We start from the raw sequence: 20,597 nt of genomic DNA, 5'->3' as shown, positions 1-20,597 counted from the left end.
AATCTATGAAGTTATCACGGCACATATTTTACAAAAGGTTGCCCGCTGTCTTGAGCTACTTTTTTACAAAAAAAATACACACTAATATTAAAATGCAAGCTATAAATACATGCAAAAACATAACAAATTACAAAGCAAATCAACTCAATATTATCAAGAGCAAAAAGTTACACATTTAGGGGACTGTACATGTTTGGTAATTGTCAAGACCGGTGTTCCCACTTGATGTGTCCCTCCCATCATATGACGAAAATGACAAGCCTGTGAAAATTGTATACTATCAACAGCTCTCCAATGCTCGTTACCAAATCAGTTGTTAAGTTTTTGATATTTGTTTGAGTAATTACCAAACGTGTACCTTCCCTTTAACTACGAAAAATTTATTAAAATTTTAAATAATAAACCACAAGTGAAACTGCCTGAGTATTAATTTCAAATGATTTTGAAAAACTTGACTGAAAAAGTTTTTGCTCTGAAAAAGTTGAAGCCTAAAAGTATTTAGACCAAACCAGAAGATAATCCAGGGCAAAACAAATGAATCAAAGATCATGTTTAAAAACACTGAACTGTTCTAGGAAAAGTATACTGAGAACGATGTACATGTAACTAGCCAACTAACAACAAAAATGCAACCACAATAAAACATAATAGGATTTGAGGCATTGCAGGTGAGGTATCAATAATGTTTGGTTTGCGGTAACACCATGTGACTGACAATGACTAGAGCAAGCTAGTCGAAACGTTGAGACCAATTTTAGGAACTGACTCCGCTGTAGTAAGCTAAAGTACCCCAGTCTATTTTCTATACCATCCTCCCGGGTAATAATTAAAAACCAGGACATTTCTTTTCAGAACTGAGAAGTCTCTTGGATGAACACCCGACCACCCAAAAAATCTACCGCGATAGTAGAATAAAGAAAGTCAGAATTCATGTAAGAACAAACGCTACCATGACAAGTAGATACACACATGGTGTTTTAACAGTTACTGCAAACCAAAAAACAACACACCATAGAGATAGCTCTATGGACGTACCGCATCTTCGAAGAAATCAGTCATTTACTGAGATTGACACATTATAACTACTATTATGTATAATGTACAATGTTCATGCAACTACTATCTATATGTACATGCAATTACAAACTACATGCAACTACAATTACAGAAATACAACTACTAACAAAAATGCAACTATGAACTACAGATAATCCAACTATATTACACAATAATATGCACACCACACTCATGGGTATCTTTCTATTCTCCCATTTAAGGAACAACAGTTTTAAAACCAATGACGCATTTATTTATCTCAATGTCGTTTCAATTGACATTACTCAGGTGTATGGGTAAAAACCTAAATTAAAGGAACACGTTGCTTTGGATCGGTCGAGTTGGTCTTTGAAAAGCATTTGTAACCATTTGATATGAAATGCATATTGGTGGAAAGATGTTGTAAAAGTAGAATACAATGATCCACATAACCATGCCTCGAAATTGCGCGGTTTTCCTTTTACATCGTCGACTAACTAACACGGTCAGCCATTTATGGGAGTCAATTTTTTTACTCCCATAAATGGCCGACAGTGTTAGTTATTAAAGAAAAAGGAAAAACACGCAATTTCGAGGCAAGGTTATGTGGACCATTGTTTTCTACTATTTAAAAATCTTTCTAACCATATGCTTTTTATAACAAACGGTTACAAATGCTTTTTAAAGACCAACTCGTCCGATCCAAGGCAACGAGTTCCTTTAACATTCCTTATACCCGATGCAAGTTAACATCTAATGGATGTACATGTACTCCCTCGATAAACAAACTTTCAATTAGACCTTAGGTCTACAACATTTCCGTCTCGGGTGGTAATACCCTATTACTTAAACAGTTAACCAGGAAAGTATCAACTTTCTCATCTATCTATAATAATAAAACAAAAAAAAACATCAAAAACTAAATCCAAAAACAAACTGGGGTTTTTCCTTTTTCTTTGCAACACTGCAATGGCATCTAAGCCCAATTTCTTGGCGATGCTTATAAGCAAATAATATGTGCTTACGGAAGCACGGTTACGTCAAGCCTAATTCCTGGGTAGCAAGGAACTTTTTCTAGTTCCACTGCGTACTCAATGTTACTTAATAGGTATATCTCTTTGCTTACACAGGTTTTACAGTAAGCGGAGATAGACGATTGTGAGCGCAGAATTTGGCGGTAAGCAGAGCCATGAAATTGGGCCCCATTGGACAAGACAGAAAAACTTCTTCAATACTATCATCTGATTGGACTAGCCATGAACATCATCATCAATACCGTCATCTGATTGGACTAGCCATGAACCTCATAATCAACACCATCATCTGATTGGACTAGCCATGAACCTCATCAGCAATACCGTCACTGACCTTACAATTAATACTATCATCTGATTTGACTAGCCATGCACATCATCATCAATACCGTCATCTGATTGGACTAACCACAAACCTCATCATAAATACCGACATCTGATTGGACTAGCCACAAACATCATCATCAATACTGTCTTCTGATTGGACTAGCTAAGATCATTATCAGCTGCCAGTCAACTCAAATGTCAAGCCATAGAATCATAGGCCCTTTTAGACAGCTTCGGCTTTGGATTCGGCTCAAGGCTAGCTTGGCGTCGCTGTTTGATTTTACAATTGTGCGTATACGTACTCGCTCAGGGCTTCATGGGAGAAAACGGAGCCTCATAAGCCGAGTCCAAAGCCGAAGATGTGGTTTGGAAAAGGGCCATAGCAAAATGATGCAGACACCAATCATAATTAGCTTCTCACATCATTTATTTCCACACAAATATTGTTCCATCTATACAAGATCTGAACCAAACGTTTATTTGGTCCTTACACTTCAACTACATGTACAAAACACCGTCGGCATTCCGGTAAATCACGCCACACAATGCCCCCCCCCCCCCCTTTACAAACTTTGTACAAAACTGAAACCAGTTGCTTTCATCTGCCTTACATGTATGTAATTCCCAGAAAGTCAAACATTTCTGGGTAAAGAGAGTATCATCTACAACAACGTCACTTCCTCATTATTTCCAGAGCGAAATCTTCTACCTGCTTTCTGGACAACGCTTCAGGCCTGGAATTTCATCTTGGAGGGGCAAGGCTATTTTCATTTTTTAAAAAGGGCACTTCCATCTTAAAGTCTATGGGAAACTTTGAAGGGGCACCAAGGCCAAGACAAGAGCAACGGAGGCCATGGCCATATGGCCACACTGCTAAAAATGGTTTTCTTGAAACAAGAAAAACATCTTATTTTGAGAAAATCTTAGCAGTGCATGGCCTCCGTCGCCTTCGTGAAAATCCAGGCCTGACATCTTCTAAACCCTTTCAGGAGTCATAAGGCAGTTTGCTTAGACCCATGTCCCGTACTCGGCTATCCACTTAGTGCGCTTTCAGTACGACGTACTTTGCGCTTCCTCATTTGTTTGAGCTTATAGCTCAGCCTCCTGTGGATCCATCCTGAGCTAACGAAAACAATCATGAAATCTTTATATTTTATCTGTGGACAATTATTCCCGCTGTTGATGTGTCCATTCACTTACTTCTTCTACACAACGGGGCTAAATAAATGGCTTCTGTAACTTCCCCCTAACTTCACTAAGTAAAACCCTTAGTGAGTATTTTACTATTTGACAATATCATACGTGCATGGTGATTATACGATACATGCAAACCAAGGTAAATGTAATCTTTGGGTATACATGTAACATGTCTAAGTGATAGGTTAAATAAAAGATTTAGTGACCAAGTAAGTTATAATTTCTTGCCCTTTATTTGACCTTATTAAAACGTCTCTGGATTATAAACTGGGGGTTATTTTCTTTTTCTTCATTTGTCCATCTTTTCCCTCACTACCTCCCTATCTTAGAGACCAATCAATTTCCTCCGTGAAACTGAAATCCCTTCACCAACAACCCTTCCAGATCCCGATGGGTAAAGCTTTTACTTTCAGGAACTATCGAAGCATTTTCTTACATGGTCTTGGTACTGCTCCGTCTTGTCCGCTGAAAACTCGCGTTTGCATCGTGGGCACTCTTGTACCTTGTCTTGCGATAAGCTCTTTGAGGACGATGAAGCACCCGCACCGTTCGATGTCGATTTGAACAGTGGTGATTCATTGTGTCCGTCCATGCAGTCCACTTCGACAAAGGGCGAGAGAGGCTGTGGGGGTGACCCGAACCATGGTACACTAACGGAACAGGCTCTTGGCAATGGGGTGCCAGCAGCGCCAAGGCTGGCAGCCATAGGCACCTGGTGGCGTGGCTTGGCTTGGTTCATCTGTTGTTGAAGTCTCTGTCTCAACTCCCGTTCTCTCTGGAGGTCTCCCATCAACAGATCAACCTGTAGGTGCGGATGGTAAGGTTTAAATAAATTGTTCACTTTAAAGACAGTGGACACTATTGGTAATTGTCAAAGATCAGTCTTCCCACTTGGTGTATATCAACATATATGCATTAAATAACAAACCTGTGAAAAATCTTATCTCTCCAACAATTATTGTCTCTTGTTCGACCTATCCTAAAGAAAAATGTATGTTTCTTGTGAAGAAAAGAAAGTAAGGGTTCCTCTAATATAAAGGAACTTACATGGGACAACAGGGAGTAAAATTATCACTTTTTAGATGTTCATGGCAACATTATATTCTGGCATTTAGTTGATCCCCTTAAGACTGAAACAGCTGGTTTGAGTATCGGTCTGGACACTTGTAGACACCTAACCATTAATGTTTCTTTCTTTGGGTGTGATATGTAAAGCCATAGGCCCCGTGTGTTGTGTAATGCACTTAAAAGACTCCAGTACATAAGCGAGGGGGGTTTGTCCTGAAGTTTTCTTGTATGGTTGGCTGTAGATTGTGCCACGGCACCTAAACCGCTACATGGTAAGCCGCTACATGGTGCTATGTTAAAGGCAGTGGACACTATTGGTAATTGTCAAAGACTAGCCTTCACAGTTGGTGTATCTCAACATATGCATAAAATAACAAACCTGTGAAAATTTGAACTTGCGAGATAATAATGAAAGAAAAAAACACCCTTGTCACACGAAGTTGTGTGTTTAGATGGTTGATTTCAAGACCTCAAGTTTTAAATCTGAGGTCTCGAAATCAAATTATTGGAAAATTACTTCTTTCTCGAAAACTACCATACTTCAGATAGAGCCGTTTCTTACTACGTTTTATACCATCAACCTTTCCCCATTACTCATCACCAAGAAAGATTTTATGCTAATAATTATTTTGAGTAAATACCAATGGCCTACTGCCTTTAATAGTCTGAGTCGATTCAATGATGGCTCGCTTTTTTGTATATTATTGTTGGTACACCTACATTTGCTGGTTATCCCATGGCTTTGTCTTTGTGAGTCTTATATTCGGTGTTAGTCTAGACTGTCAATAGGTTGGGGTACAAAAGCCGAGTCTTCACCCATGCAATCCTAAGATTTGCCATTCTTACTTTGTATAATGTTGGCTTCTACTTATAACTGTCACTGTTTGTTAATATCATAAAACACGAATTAAGCATTTTATCATGTGAGGCTATTACAAAAGAAATATTTTAATGAATGAAGGCCGAGTCACACTGCAGCGACAACAATAACGATAACGATCAAGACGCAAAGAGAATGCATTCTATTGGTTGATTTGCGCCATGCAGAATACGCACACGCTCATTCAACCAATGGACTGCGTTATCTTTGTATTGTTATTGTTCTCGTTCTCTTTATCCCTGCCGTGGGACCGGGCCTTTAATGTTTTTTTTTCAAACATAGCTCTGTATACCTAGCAAAATAATGAGTGCTTTGAGACACTCTTAGGTGTTATAAAGTTTGTGGAACTATTATTACATGTATTACAAAGAAATCACAATAAGAGGGTATCTTGAAAAAAAGTTGCAAAAGAAATGAGAACAAACGGTGACGGGATGCAACATGAGGGGAGGACCAATTAAGTGGTTTTTGTTTTTACCTGTTGCCCCATTTTCTGGCAATTCCTCTTCCACTGCTCAATGTGGAAAGTGTGCTTCAACTTCAGATTCTCCATGTCTAACTGTTCTTGTCTCAGATCTTCCTCGAAGAACTTCATCTGTGGAGGGAGATATAAATTAATCAGTGACTGGGGAGGACACAAGTTTTTCTTCACAGACCACAAGAAAGTACTGAGTATACAGTGCTTCCACACATCGGTGTACAAATGGTGTAGGTCCTATGTGGGTAAACCCAAAATTAATATTCTTTACCCCTGATGCAAATTTCCGTCTATAAAATCGTTGCAGTTCCTGCTGCTAATACATAGGATTCAAACTGCCTCTCTAGCTACCAGGCAATCTCGCTGGTCTAGTTGGTATGACACTACTCTAGAAGTGCAAAGGTCGTACATGTAGGTTCCAATCCCACCTGAGTAATATGCCTGTGATATTTTTTTTTCACACAGCTCGGGAAAGTACTTAGTATGCAGTGCTAACACACATCCATGTATGTTGGTAAAACCAAAATTAATATCTTTTATGTGTCCACAATGCAGGCATGATATTTGGTCTTGGGGAAAAAAAGTCGGAAGGCATTATTGAGTACTAGGGCTGCCCAACATGTACATGGTGTAGGCTTAAGAAAATTGTCCCGGCTGTTTAATCACACTTTTTCAGATTTATCCCTACATGCAATTTGTTTTGCTTCTGAAGTCAGACTTTTAGACACTTGACACCTTTGGTAATAATATTGTCAAAAACCAGTCTTCTCACTTCGTATATATCTCAACATAATAATGCACACAAAAACAAAACATGTTAAAATTTAAACTCATTTGGACTTCAAAGTTGCAAGATAATAAGGTCTCGAAATCAATTCAAATATTTTACTGAGAAATTACTTCTTTTTCAAAAGCTATGTTACTTCACAGGGGGCCGTTTCTCACAATGTTTTTCTGCTATCAAAAGCTCTCCATTGCTCGTTAACAAGTAAGCTTTTATGCTAACAACTATTTTGAGTAATTACCCATAGTGCCCAGTGCCTAAAGTAGGAAGAATATCATGCCTGCAGATGTAAACCATCCGCTGAACTGTATAATGAATTTTGCAAAAAAAAACACTTCCATACCTGAGCAGAGACAAGTTCATTGACCTCTTTCAGGTCAGCAAACTCAACTTTGACCTTGGCTAGCTCCTGTTCCAGGGTGCGACAGTTAGAACACTGGTGCTGTCGTTGCTGAACGGCCTGCAAGGTCTCCATGAGCTTGTTGTAGCGATCCTCGAAAATCTAGAGATAAGACAGGATTAATTATTGATTATCAAATAATATGTAACGGCCACGATCAAAAGGAAAAATGAAGGTTCTACAATGTAGGTCAAAGTGTAAGGTTTGCTTCGTAAAAGTTCAGGAAAGTATTGCATTTTGCTCCATCAACCAGGCGCCTACATCCTTCTGGACTGTGAAGAGGTAACACTGTTTTAGCCCCAGGAGTAGTGGGCAACATGCCCCTGGTGACAGCTGATTTTGGCCAACAGGGCAGATCAGTAAAATGTAGCCCTCACCTTGAAGTGGCAGTCTGGCCCTGTGAGTTGGGCGATACATGTACATGTACCTCATAAAAATGTTTTAAAGCCATTGGACCCTTTCGGTACAGAAAAAAAAAAAAAAAAAGTTCACAGATTTACAAATAATTTTCAGGGTTTACAGAAGGTAATGGTGAAAGACTTCTCTTGAAATATTAGTCCATGAAATGCTTTACTGTTCGAGAAAACATTAAAACAATATAAATTCTCGTTAACGAGAATTACGGATTTGTTGACACGGCGAAACGCGCGAAAACAGGAGTGGGTTTTCCCGTTATTTTCTCCCGACTCCGATGTCCGATTGAGCCTAAATTTCCACAGGATTGTTATTTTATATATAAGTTGTGATACACGAAGTGTGGGACTTGGACAATACTGTTTACCGAAAGTGTATAATGGCTTTAAACAAAAAAGTGACAAAGTGGGTGCAAATGAATCCACCAAGTGAGGAGGAGAAAGACCTGGGGCCGATTTTTGGGGCTAAGATTGATCATAACTGCAAAGCAATCGTAGTTGCTTAGTACAGCAGTGTGATGTCACAATGCAAATCACTATGGTGATACTGACAATTTGTCTTACGATGATTTTTTTTACTTTTATCGAGGCAAAAATTTAATGCTAAGCTAATTGTTTTGCTTAGCAGCTCTATGAAATTGGGCCTTGACGTGCTTGGAGGTGGGGGGGGGAGGGAACATTGATCCCTACCTCTCTCTGCCTCTCTGTTGCCTGGCGATCCTTGAACAGCTGTTTGTTCTCGACCATGACTTGATCCATCTGAATGGAGAAGAGTTGAAGTTCCTCTTCCAGACGCTGGACTTGCTGTCGGTGTTTCTTTCGCTCATTGGAGAGAAATTGGCTGCCAATCTGTAAAGGAGCAAGATATTATTATCAATATTATTATTATTAATTTCTTGTTTATTAATTATTTTTTAATTATTAATTTCCAGGCTACAATGTTTAAAGGCACTGGGCACCTTTCGTCAGTCTTCTCACTTGCTGTAGCTAAAAAAATGCATAAAAAAAAAAAACTGTGAAAATTAGAACTCAATTGGTCGTCAAAGTTTAAGAGAATAATGGAAGAAGAAAAAAACCTTTGTCGCACAAGTTGTGTGCTTTCAGATGCTTTTCAGGCTTCCTAAAGAAAGAGCCTATTTGCTCGTTCACCATGTACCTTTTTCAAATAATCTTTTTGTTGTTAAAGGAACGTTAAAGAATTGGTAAGAAAACAAAATCGTGAAGATCACAGATTCACATCAATCTTACAGGGTCTAATGATGATGCTAGCCTTAAGTGTCACATTTGATGAGAAATAAATAATTTAACTTTGCGTTTGGAGTTTATCGCAAAAATGTGTCATCGATTTTTCACTTTTTTCTTGTGACCCAGATGGCCGATCAATCTCAAACTTCTACAGGTTTGTCAGTTTATGTACATGTATATGGTGGATTACATCAAGTGCTTACACTGCCAGCAAATGTTTGGTTAGCAAGAACCAATTATGTAATGTTCTTTTAAAAACTCTGATAACTTTACCTGGTCTTCAGTCTTGACGGGGCTTTTGCTGCCACTTTGTTCTTTTGTATCTTCCGTGAGACCAGAGACTTTAGAGCCATCGATTGTATCGCAGTTTGGTTTCTGCGCCAACTTGACTTGGGCTTCCAGCTCCTCACACCGTTTGGACAGCGTGTCAATCATGACTTGACCAAGGTTGAGCCTCTTCTGAAGTTTATCTTTCTACAAAATGATAAAATCCAGCAGAAACGGGGTCAGTAAAGCTCGTTATTTTACTAGTCCACATCTCATACAGAGCTTCCACCATTCACATCTTGCAGTCAAAAACAATTCACAATTCTATAAATTATTTAGAATTACATTCTGCACAACAGAGAACAAGTTTCCATAATCAGGGAGATTTACTTTGTTCATCAGAACATGGAAAGATTGGTTTATTTTCAGGAAACTTTCTGCAGAATCAAGGAGAGTTGGCAACTCTGACCCAGAGCTGTATGTACATAAAGAGAGTTTTGACAATTTCCAATTAGAAGCCAACTTGTGTCCCCAAAAAACACATTGGCGAATACAGGACGCCAGACTAGTCTGCCAATAGAAGACCCTTGAGATGCTGGCGGCAGCAGACATAAGGGTTTGCTCGACCCCAGCGCCTTGCTTTAACTAAAAGCGCTGGGATTGGCAAATGTATCATGCACTGTCATTGGTTTAACAATGCGCAGTCCCATCAAGCATCACACTTACCCTGCACCATATTTCTATGCACTGCATACGTGAGGTACCTCCTGAACAAGACTCTGTGCAAGCGATTAGCCCATCCCAGCTGTCCTGCATAGACTGGCCACTGGGGCCGAGCGAAACATAACGGTCCTTTTTGGCGACTCTATGCGCGCATGCTCAGTATTGTGTGCGTAGGTCTGAGCACGCACACTACTGTGAAAAAGGCCAGTTTAAAAATCTCCCATTGGGTTGTGATGCATTAAGACCGAAAATGGCATCCATCATGTCTGTGACCAATGACAACTGGGGTTGATTTCACGAAGGGTTAGGACTAGTCCTCGGAGATAATGTACAAATAGCATCGTTGGTCCTAAGTTAGGACGAGTAACTGGTCCTAACTCGAGATAAGACTGGTCCTAACTCTTTGTGAAATCCACCCCTGGTCCCTTAAAGTTGCAACTCTGTCAAGACACAGCTCTGCACTTGCATTGTACCTAGCCAGCTGCAGGCCTGGAATAACACGGAGGCAATGGCTTCAATTACCCCTGGGGCCAATTTCATAGAGCTGCTTAAGCAACAAATGTGCTTAAGCACGGAAATAGCTGGCTTATTTTACACATGTTACTGGCCAAAATTTCATGCCATGTACATTGCTTGAGACTGGTATGTACATGTAGCTGTCATTTACTTAGCAGAACAATTGAGTGGGGTCTTGGCCGATAATCTGATTTTACTAAGCAAGGAATTTTTTGCTTTCAAAAGCAGAATTTTTTGCTTAAGCAGCTCTATGAAATTGGGCCCAGGTCTTAACCTTAGTGCCAAAACTTTCCCATAGACTTTTTGATTCTCCTATAAAATGTAAGTGCCCTGTTGCAAAATCACAATCACCTTGCCCTCTCAGAGATGAAATTCCGGGGCCCAATTTCATAGATCTGCTTAAGCAAAAAATTCATTGCTTAGTAAAATCAGATTACCGGCCAAGACTCCACTCAATTGTTATGCTAAGTAAACAACAGCTAAATACTAGTCATAAGCAATATGGCAGGACACTTTGGCCAGTAACATGTGTAAAATAGGCGAGCTATTTTCGTGCTTAAGCAATTTTTTTACTTAAGCAGCTCTATGAAATTGGCCCCAGGCCTGCAGCTGGATTCCATTGCAATAACTATGACTGGTCGTCAGGTGATTTAACTTGCAACTAGCGAACAAGTACGGGAGAGCACTTCAAAATACTTTTAAAATACATACTTTTAAGATCGTAAAAAAAAGGGACAAATAGTCTAAGCAAATATACGAAGAAGAATAACTGCTTTATTTTGCAAAACGTTTGGATTCAATTAAGTACTTTTTTTAATACAAAGTAAAAATGACTTAAAGCAATTGGACCCTTTCGGTTCAGAAAAAAAAAAAAAAAAAGTTCACTGATTTACAAATAACTTACAGGGTTTACAGAAGGCAATGGTGAAAGACTTCTCTTGAAATATTATTCCATGAGATGCTTTACTTTTTGAAAAAACAGCAAAACAATACAAATTCTTGTTAACGAGAATTACGGATCTATTTTAAACACATGTCATGACACGGCGAAACGCGCAGAAACAAGGGTGGGTTTTTCCGTTGTTTTCTTCCGACTCCGATGACCGATTGAGCCTTAATTTTCACAGGTTTTTTATTTGATATAGAAGTTGTGGTACACAAAGTGTAGGCCTTGGACAACACTGTTTACCGAAAAGGTCCAATGGCTTTAAAAATTGCTCTAAAAACTTTAATAATAAAAGATTTTAGAATTTGACCAACCTGAAACTGAAGCTCGGTGACTCGACTTCCTTCCTCCGAGTCCTGAGAGCAAAGCTCTTTTATTCTCTCAACAAGTACTTCATTCTGATCAACTTTCTCCTGGACGTCTTTTTGTAAATTCTTGATGATTTGGTTATACTCTGCTGTCTCCTGTGTGGATAATAATAATAATAATAATAATAATAATAATAATAATAATAATAATAATAATAATAATAATTTGGAGGGGCTAATCATCCTTACTCGCAGCTAAGAGCTGGGCCCAATTTCATAGCGCTGCTTAGCTCAAAAATTTGCTTAACACAAAAGTTTCTTCCTTGATAACAACAGGATAACCAACCAAATTTCCATTTGTTGCATATTGCTTGTTACAGGTATTCAGCTGTTGTTTGCTTATCCTGAAAATCATGTGGAAATTTGGTTGGTAATTCTGTTTTTATCAAGGCAATCAATTTCATGCTAAGCAAATTTTTGTGCTTAGCAGCTCTATGAAATTGGCCCCTGAAGGACGCGGCTACATCGTATACGAGAAGCAGTCATGCAAAGGCGCCTTAGGGCTGCCAGCCACATCAACCCAATTCACGGCCCTGGCCCGGAATAGAACCGGGGTCACCTTTGTGAGAGGCGAGTGCTTTGAAACACACAAGCCAACCATGCCACCCATGGAGAGAGATGAAGGAGAGACAGACTTTGTCGTTAACATTTTCAACAACTACGTAGGCAGAAGAATGTTCGGGAGACTTCTCAGTTCTGAAAAAGAACTGTCCTGCTTTTGAAAACTACTACCAAGGTGGGAGGTATAGAACATTAGCTGGGACTACTACTTTAGCTTATAGGGTCGTAATTAACTGCACTGCCGCGGAGTCAATTCCTGATGATGACTGGAGCAAGCTAGTCGAAATGTTGAGACCAATTCAAAAACTGACCCAAGGTAGTGCAGTTTCGTAAGATCATCCGTAAATCTACTCCGCGGTAATAGAATAAAGAAAGACAGTTCTCTTAAGAACATACTCTACCAGGCAAGTACATACACACATGGTGTTAATGCAAACCAAATATGTAACCAGAAGAACTTGTTTTTAATTTCACAAGTCTGCTTTGTCACTTGTTAAAGGCATTGATGGACCATGTTTGGTAATTGTCTTGGACCAGTATTCTCACTTGGTGTTTCCCAGTACATGTATGTATGCATAAAATAACAAATCTGTGAAAATTTGAACTCAATTGATCATCGACGGTGTAAGAAAAAAAAGATACAACACCTTTGTTGCACAAATTTGTGTGTTTTCAGATGGCACAAATTTGTGTGTTTTCAGTTGGCCAAAGTTTTGTTTAGCCCTGAAATACATTTAAACTCTTAAATTTTATGATATTTGAAAGCTATTTTGTCTACTATTTTTTTTTTTTTGGGGGGGGGGTTGGCCTTTACTCAGTTCTTGTTGTTCCAGATTTTAATACTTTTGATTTTGTTTGTGTAACTCTATTTGTTTTGATAGTGTTATTTAAAAAAATACTTTTTAAAAGATTTATAAAAAGATATTTTAAGGCTTGGCTTTTTAAAACTCGGTTAGCTCATTGAAAGGTTTCCCCAGTGTAAATAAATAAATTAAAACACAAATTTGAGGAAGCAAATTCACACCTTGGAACTTTAGCAGGAAGTGTGGCGCTTTAACATGAATGGATTGGCTGAAAAGGTTTATTGATATTACATACAGGATCCACATGAGGAAAACATTTTGTGAAATGTGCAGTATGCACATTTTTCAAACAAGGATCCAGGATATAGGATTATAAGGATGCACCATTACTCATAGTTCACATTTAAAATTTTACAACCTTTTATTAAATAAGGAACTTGATTATCATCCAAACTAAACTTTTGTCAGTCCCCTTTTTTTTTAGAGGCCAAATACAACAAGCCTTTTTTTGAGATATGGCGGACACAATGCTACAACACTAAGATACACTGATGGGCACATCTGTCTGTGTACACCCAAACCTCCTCCATGCCCAAACCAAACAGTCCACCCCTAATCACGTCCACCATACCTCAAAAAAGCTTTATACATTGCCTCAATGTAGAGTTATTGCCTCAAAGTCATTGTCCCCATCTGCAATCAGGTTATTGTGAAAATTTCTTTATGAGTCATGTGAGAATTCCCCTAAAAAGCACCCGCAGATGAAGAAAGAAAAACTGTAATCAATAGATTTTAATTACAAAGGTTGTTTTTGGCTCCCAGCCACGATAGTGATTAAACAATATGGGGATAACAAAGAGTACACAATGGACTCTGACAAGTTTAGCTTTGTGGTTTATTTATGTGGCTAGGATTGTGAAATGTATTACTGTATTAGGGAAACCCCCTCAGTCTGTGCAGTATACAAAGTGAAGTGTTCCACATATCAGCAGTTTCACCCAGGACAAATAGACTGTGTAAGTCTCGCGCGCACCGGAGCAAGAAAACACGACAACTTAAGAACTTTATTTTGTTATGAATCAAATCTTTGCTTTAATTTATTCTTAGTGCCGAATCTGAACAACAAAAATACCCTATAGAGCTTGTTGAAATTAGTTTTAGCTTTTTAAACAAATACACAATTATCGGTTAAAGTCTATTTATTGACAAAAGTAAAACTCTGGGACAAGGATGTTTGTTTGATCTTAAATTTTTTGAAACCCCTTTTGTAAATCTACGCCCGAATGCGAAACTACTAAAAGCTGGTTTATACGCGGACGCACGATGGTCGCAAGGGCGTTAGATAAACGCATGACGCAGTTTAAAGAGGAAGCCGACCGAAGCCGACGCCTAAACGACCAATGAAAAGGCTTTTCACCCCGCGCGACGAAAACAAGCGTCTCGTAAGTTTCGTGATCGGAGATGGGCACAAGTTCTTAATTTTTACCAAGTAACCTGACCTGAGGTCAAGTTTAAATATCGGTTTTTCTTCGTTATTATGTTGACTTTATTTTTACTTTTATATATGATGTTAATTAGTATTACATTTTTAACAACATATGTCATTTTTATGGTCATAAACTACATTAAATTAAAGTAATGGACGAAACAAAATCTCCCCAACGTAAAACTCCATAAGGTTGGGACCACAATGGTCCCGGAAGTTCAAATCCGCGCGAGACTTGCACAGTCTATAGGTTGAATCATACATTTTATGACTGCCTGCAGTTTCATTGCTACAGTATAAACCCTGCTCTTTATAGATCGAAATGTGAACTCTGTTCAACGGGAACCTCCCCCCCCCCACCCCATAACAAAACAAAACAAAAAAACCACTAAAAATTGATAATAATACTAACAATAACTAGTTCTTATAGTGCCCTGGTCATTGGGCAAGTATCATTCCATTAATAATAATTTAGGGGGGCTAATCATCCTTACTTGCAGCTACATGTAAGAGCTGAGTTGCAAAGGATGCGGCTACAACGTGTTCGAGAAGCAGGCATGCAAGGGCGCCTTTGGCTGCCAGCCACATCAACCCATTATAACCACGGAGCACAGCCAAGATCGATTTTTCCCGGATGGTCTGGAAAACCCTGATGGCACAGCAGAGAACCAACGCACAACTCAACTCACATATTATGGCCCCGGCCGGGAATCGAATCGGGCTCACCTTGGTGAGAGGCGAGCGCTTTACGCACACGCCAACCATTAATCCTTCCTATGCTCTCTTGTGAGTTATTGTACAGTCCCAGGCTGCTTACATGTATGTGTGCTTAAATAAGCAGCTCTATGAAATTGGGCCCAGTGGGTTTCACAAAGAGTCAGGACCAGTCTTATCTCTAGTTAGGACGAGTTAGGACGAGTTAGGACTAGCCATACGTTTTTAATTTCCCCTAGGACTAGTCCTAACTCTTTGTGAAATCGAGTCATCGACCCAAGGTTTCATAACCCACACCCTGATGACTTAACCACCACAATTGAATTTGATGCTTGGCCCTGACACTGTAAATTGATGACAAATTTAAGAAATATTTTCATCATTCCTCAAAGGCGTCATCGACATAATTAGAAATGACGGATGAAGGGCAAAGCTAGTGATTGGTTGATTCAGAAACTGTAATTAAAGGGAAGGTACACGTTTGGTAATTACTCAAAACAAATATTAACTTAAAAATTTACTTGGTAACGAGCATTGGAGAGCTGTTGATATTATAAAACATTGTGGGAAACGACTCCCTCTGAAGTAATGTAGTTTTTGAGAAAGAGGTAATTTCTCACTAAAATACTAAAAGACATTCTAGTCTTTTATTCCTAAAAGCACACAAATTCGTACAACAAGGGTGTTCTTTCTTTCATCATTTTCTCGCAACTTCGATGACCGATTGAGCCCAATTTTTCACAGGCTTGTTATTTTATGCTTATAATGGGATACACCAAGTGAGAACACTGGTCTTTGACAGATACCAAACGTGTACAGTGCCTTTAAAGACTTGTCATAAGTTTTCTGTTTCATAGCCATTTGGATTGATTGCAAAATATGAAAATGCAAGCACAGTATGAAATGAAAATTAATTCTCTAATATCACCAATTTACATTGTATGTTGTTGTTGTTGTTGTTGTTTTAAAAAGAAGATTTACCAAGTTCACTTTCTGACACTAGTTTTTCCTGTAAACTAGGCCTACAGTTGTAATACAAGAAGTTCTCAAGCTGTTCAAAAAACAGTTATTGTTATTGTATGCTTATGATGGGATACACCAAGTGAGAACACTGGTCTTCGACAATTACCAATAGTGTACAGTGTCTTTAAGTGACAAATGGAGATTTTAAATTTTAAGTGTAGTTGTTCATTCTATCATTCTGAGAAAATATCTTACCAAAATTGTGTCCACACTCATCGATTTCTCCTTGGCCAGAAGCGTTAGCTGCTCTTTGTAAAACACTGCTTCTCGAATCAGAAGTTCATGTTCTTCGTGCGGAACGCCACCTGTTCTTTTGCCCTCTGTTCCTTGCTGTGTTTGACTTTTATCTTGGTTCATCATGGATGATATTGCCTCCTGAATCAAAATCATAAATTGAAAACAAAAACTTAGGCAATATTTTCACACAAGGTTCAAAAAGAAGTAATCCCTGATTTATTTCAATTTCACAACATAAAGATTTTAGAATGAAAAGACCAGCGAAATATTCAACTTTAGCAGCCAACCATGTTATAAATGTTGAGTACGTCTGTGTTTAGATTGTTTTTCCGACAGTTTGAGGAAACCGTTGTTGGGACAAATCAACTTCTAAAGCAATAAAAAACCAAAGCAAAATCTTGATACATTGGGTTTAGACATCTCTATTTTTAGTTACTTACAAAGTCATTCATTTAAGAGGAAATTGTTGTGGAGAAATTAACAGTACAAATCAAAAGCGATAATAAAAAAAACCCAGTTGAAATCTTGGAAAGCATTTCGACACCTACCGGTACATAGTTATTTACAGAATATCGCAAGAGGAAATGCTAACTTTGAACCCCCCCCCCCCCCGTACTAAAAAATAACCATGCATGGTTGAGCAAACCTACATAATTATGTACATTGTATAAGGACCCTTTGTGCAACACAAGGTGTACGTGTACACATTTGTACAGTCTGTTGTCTGACACCGTATTTACAACACATTTCTACACCGTCTGTTGAGATGTTGTAATATTTTCTCATTTTGGACTGCCCCAAGTCTCGAAATCCCACCAAAACACAATCCAGGGTAACAGGGTTTCCTGTTGTGCATGTTAACTGCCCAGATCCCTGGATAATTGCAAAAAGTGGTAAACATCGACCAGGCGGAAGCTCAGTCAGTCAATTTATTTATACAGGGTTGTTAGATTTTTGAGCTAGTAGTTTCTCACATTGTGAACTTCACCCTGATGAGAAATGTGTGCGCGCCTCTTAACACTGTCACCAAAAAGGGAAAGATATCAAGTATCAGTGTAAGGCACCCCCGACACTATTGGTTATTACTCCAACTAATTGTTAGCATAAAAACTTATTTGGTAATGAGCAATGGGGAGCTGTTGTTAGCATAAAACATTGTGGAAAATGGCTCCCTCTGAAGAACTAGTTTTTTAGAAAGAAGTAGTTTTGCCAAAAAAATATGTGAAGTGAATCGGAGATCTCAGCTGAGGTCTCGAATTCAAGCATCTAAAAGCACACAACTTTTCAACAAAGTGTTGTTTTCCCCATTATTCTCTTGAAACTTCGACGACCAAATGAGTTCAAAACTTCACAGGTTTGTACTTAGGCATATTTTGTGCATTCTATGTCAAGATACACCAACTACCAAAAGCGTCCGGTGTCTTTAACTACCCAGATCCCTTGGTGTTGCAAAAAGTAGTAAATGTTGACTGGGCACTCACGCACTCGGGGTTGTTTGATTTTTGAGCTGGTAGTAGTTCATCACATTCTAAACTTCACCCTGATGAGAAATGTTTGCCCGCGTCTTAATATTTTCACCGAAAAGGGACAGATATTATGAAGAGTAATGAAACACTTGGGAAACTGTCTGGGTAAACTTGAACAAATGAGAAAACAACTTTTATTTGTACCTTCTTCTGAGTTGAAACCTCAGACTGTGGTAACCGTCTCTGAGCCTTCTTAAATCCTCTCATTGCTTCTCCGCCCTCTCCAGACGAATATCTCTCATCCTCTTCATTTGCATCCCCAAGACACTTCTCACAAATAACATGACGTTTCTCACTTTTTCCCATCAACTCTGCATTTTTTCTCTGCTCTTTCATCAGAGAGTCCCTCGTTCTTGATAACTGAGCGTACACTCTTGTTACATCAAGCTCAAGATGTTTTGCCCTCTCGCTATCCCGTTCGGAATTCTTCTTCATTTCATGGAACTCGTCTACGACCTTCTTAAAGGCATTGCTCCTCCTGTTTATAACAACCTCCGAACGACTTTTCTGGTCGATCATCAGTGCTACCTGACTCGGAGATAACTGATCTGAAATTCTTGTGAGTAAATCCGCCATGATAAGGTGAATCACACCAAACGTAAAACACAAAGCGCAGTATGAGCAGAAGCTATTTTGACTCTTTAGCCTCTTCGTTCGCACTTTAAGCTTTTCTGTAGTTGGAAATGTGGAGTAAAGCATGTAGCACCAGTGAACCATTATTCAGTTCCAAGAAAGAATGTAACATTCTGAAGAAGAAAAAAAAGGGACAACAAAGTCAAATTTGGTCGCATATAATTGTACAGTATCATCATGGATTACTCCACAGAAATCGAATAGGAATATTAATTTGTAAATTATAATGTATTACAAATTGAGACAATAGTGAAGAACCTCAAATATGCACTACAGGAGTAACACTATAGATTCTCTTGAAAGCTACAACCCAGAGCTCAATTTCGTATGTAAGCTTGTAACTATTAAAGGAACACGTTGCCTTGAATCAGTCGAGCTGGTCTTATCAAATCGATGGTTGCAAGATGTTGTAAAAGTAGAATATGCAGATTGTTAAATGCAGATTGCAAGTCAGATGCGATGGTACTGGATGCCTACTCCTAGAACTACATGTATGCAGTTTTGATCCACTATCGTCTCCCGTTACAGGAGACGATAGCGGATACTGGATGCCCAATTATCCTATAAGCAAAGAAATTTTCTGAGCAATACTTTTTGCAAGTAACAGCTTTATGAAATTAGGTCCATGACAAATGAACATGGAGGTAGATATGGGCCCGTCCTTACAACCTTCCGGTAGGGTACGTCGGCATCACTTGTCGCCGGGGCATGAGAAAGAGAAAGGACGGGGAGGATCTAGTTAATTCGGTCGGCCATTATGGGAGTCACCTACTCCTTGAATTATTTTGGTTTCGTACGCTATCGTCTCCCGATAATAGTATTAACGGACGATAGCGGACAAAACCGAACTAGGAGTAGGAGTCACCCATAATTAAATGGCTGACCGTGTCAGACAATGAAGTAAAAAGAAAACCACGCAATTCAATTTTCAATTCAATTCAATTTCAATTCAAGAATACATTTATTTACATACTCTCATAAAAGAATAACAACAGTTACATGTATGACGGAGTAAAGCAAGACATTTCTTCGAGGCATTTGTGTAGATCGTTGTTGTAATTGTATTCTACTTTTAGTACAACATCTTTTCTACCCATACATGACATGCATTTTATAACAAACGGTTACAGAACGCTTTTCAAACACCAACTCGACCTACTTCTAGAAACTATAAGACTCCCCTGTGCCTTATATAGTTTCTAGAAGTAAACTCGTGTTCCTTTAAAATGATTCAGTCTGGCAAAATACTGCTGGACCCCAAAACGCTTTCTATAGGCCTACATTATTAGCAAACAAATTGGAGTGATATTTGTAGCAGGATTACGAATACTATGATGATTATGATGCTTATTTTTTAGCCAGCCATAATTTCAGATACTCGCTTAATAGAGTCAATCAAAAGTGCTTGTTTGTTATTTTGTGGTGTTCGGATGTCCATGGATGGGGACCATGGATCATGGATATATGGGAAGTCCAAAATCGTATCGTTCCCAGAGTTACTCAGCTTACCTTCGTTGTTCTCATTGTCGTGGGGTTGTTGAGTCGAATGTTGGACCAGGAGACTTTCCTTCACTTTTTAAACAATAGAACAAAAATAAACGAACTTTGCATCAGTTACAACACGAGTCGTCACGTGACCACAACATGTCTGATATGGGGATTTCCCTTTTGAGGGGGCAGTCTTGCTCAATGCAATATCATTTATTTTACGCAATCATCTAATTCTTGGAAAATTCGCTGATCATGAGATGTCGCAATAATAATTGCAAGAGCGCCCTCTAGTGTTGATTGCATTTCGCGTTGTATGACAAATCAATGAAGAAAAACACTTTTTTGTTTGTGGTTATAATAATGTGTTTTTTTTTTTTAAATATATAAAGAAAGGAAACAAAAGAAAAACAACAAGGGAGAACATAACCGCATCAGTATATTC

The 20,597-nt window shown here is 38.7% G+C and overlaps 1 protein-coding gene across 1 annotated transcript; it reads right to left on the bottom strand.

Moving 5' to 3' along the window:
* Nucleotides 1-1,700: 1,700 nt before the first annotated feature.
* On the bottom strand, nt 1,701-20,396 carry LOC139952896 (uncharacterized). Its single transcript, XM_071952182.1, has 9 exons — nt 20,174-20,396; nt 18,176-18,777; nt 16,464-16,643; nt 11,628-11,777; nt 9,135-9,335; nt 8,307-8,465; nt 7,147-7,305; nt 6,020-6,136; nt 1,701-4,395 (listed from the first exon to the last, which is right to left on the bottom strand). Exons 2-9 carry the CDS (start codon nt 18,746-18,748, stop codon nt 4,003-4,005), a joined length of 1,932 nt encoding a protein of 643 aa, XP_071808283.1. The 5' UTR covers nt 18,749-18,777; nt 20,174-20,396; the 3' UTR covers nt 1,701-4,002.
* Nucleotides 20,397-20,597: the final 201 nt, after the last annotated feature.

This window comes from Asterias amurensis, chromosome 21 (genome assembly GCF_032118995.1).
Source record: "Asterias amurensis chromosome 21, ASM3211899v1".
Lineage (NCBI taxonomy): Eukaryota > Metazoa > Echinodermata > Asteroidea > Forcipulatida > Asteriidae > Asterias > Asterias amurensis.
The sequence above is the reverse complement of the archived record's forward strand: the minus strand, read 5'-3'. Positions and strand labels throughout refer to the sequence as shown.

Coding starts and splice junctions, on each gene's coding strand:
- LOC139952896 (XM_071952182.1), bottom strand. CDS start 18,748: ATGGTTCACTGGTGCTACATGCTTTACTCCACATTTCCAACTACAGAA. Junction 11,778..16,463: donor TGAGTGTGGACACAATTTTG/GTAAGATATTTT, acceptor TTATCCACACAG/GAGACAGCAGAGTATAACCA. Junction 8,466..9,134: donor CCGTCAAGACTGAAGACCAG/GTAAAGTTATCA, acceptor GCTCCTTTACAG/ATTGGCAGCCAATTTCTCTC.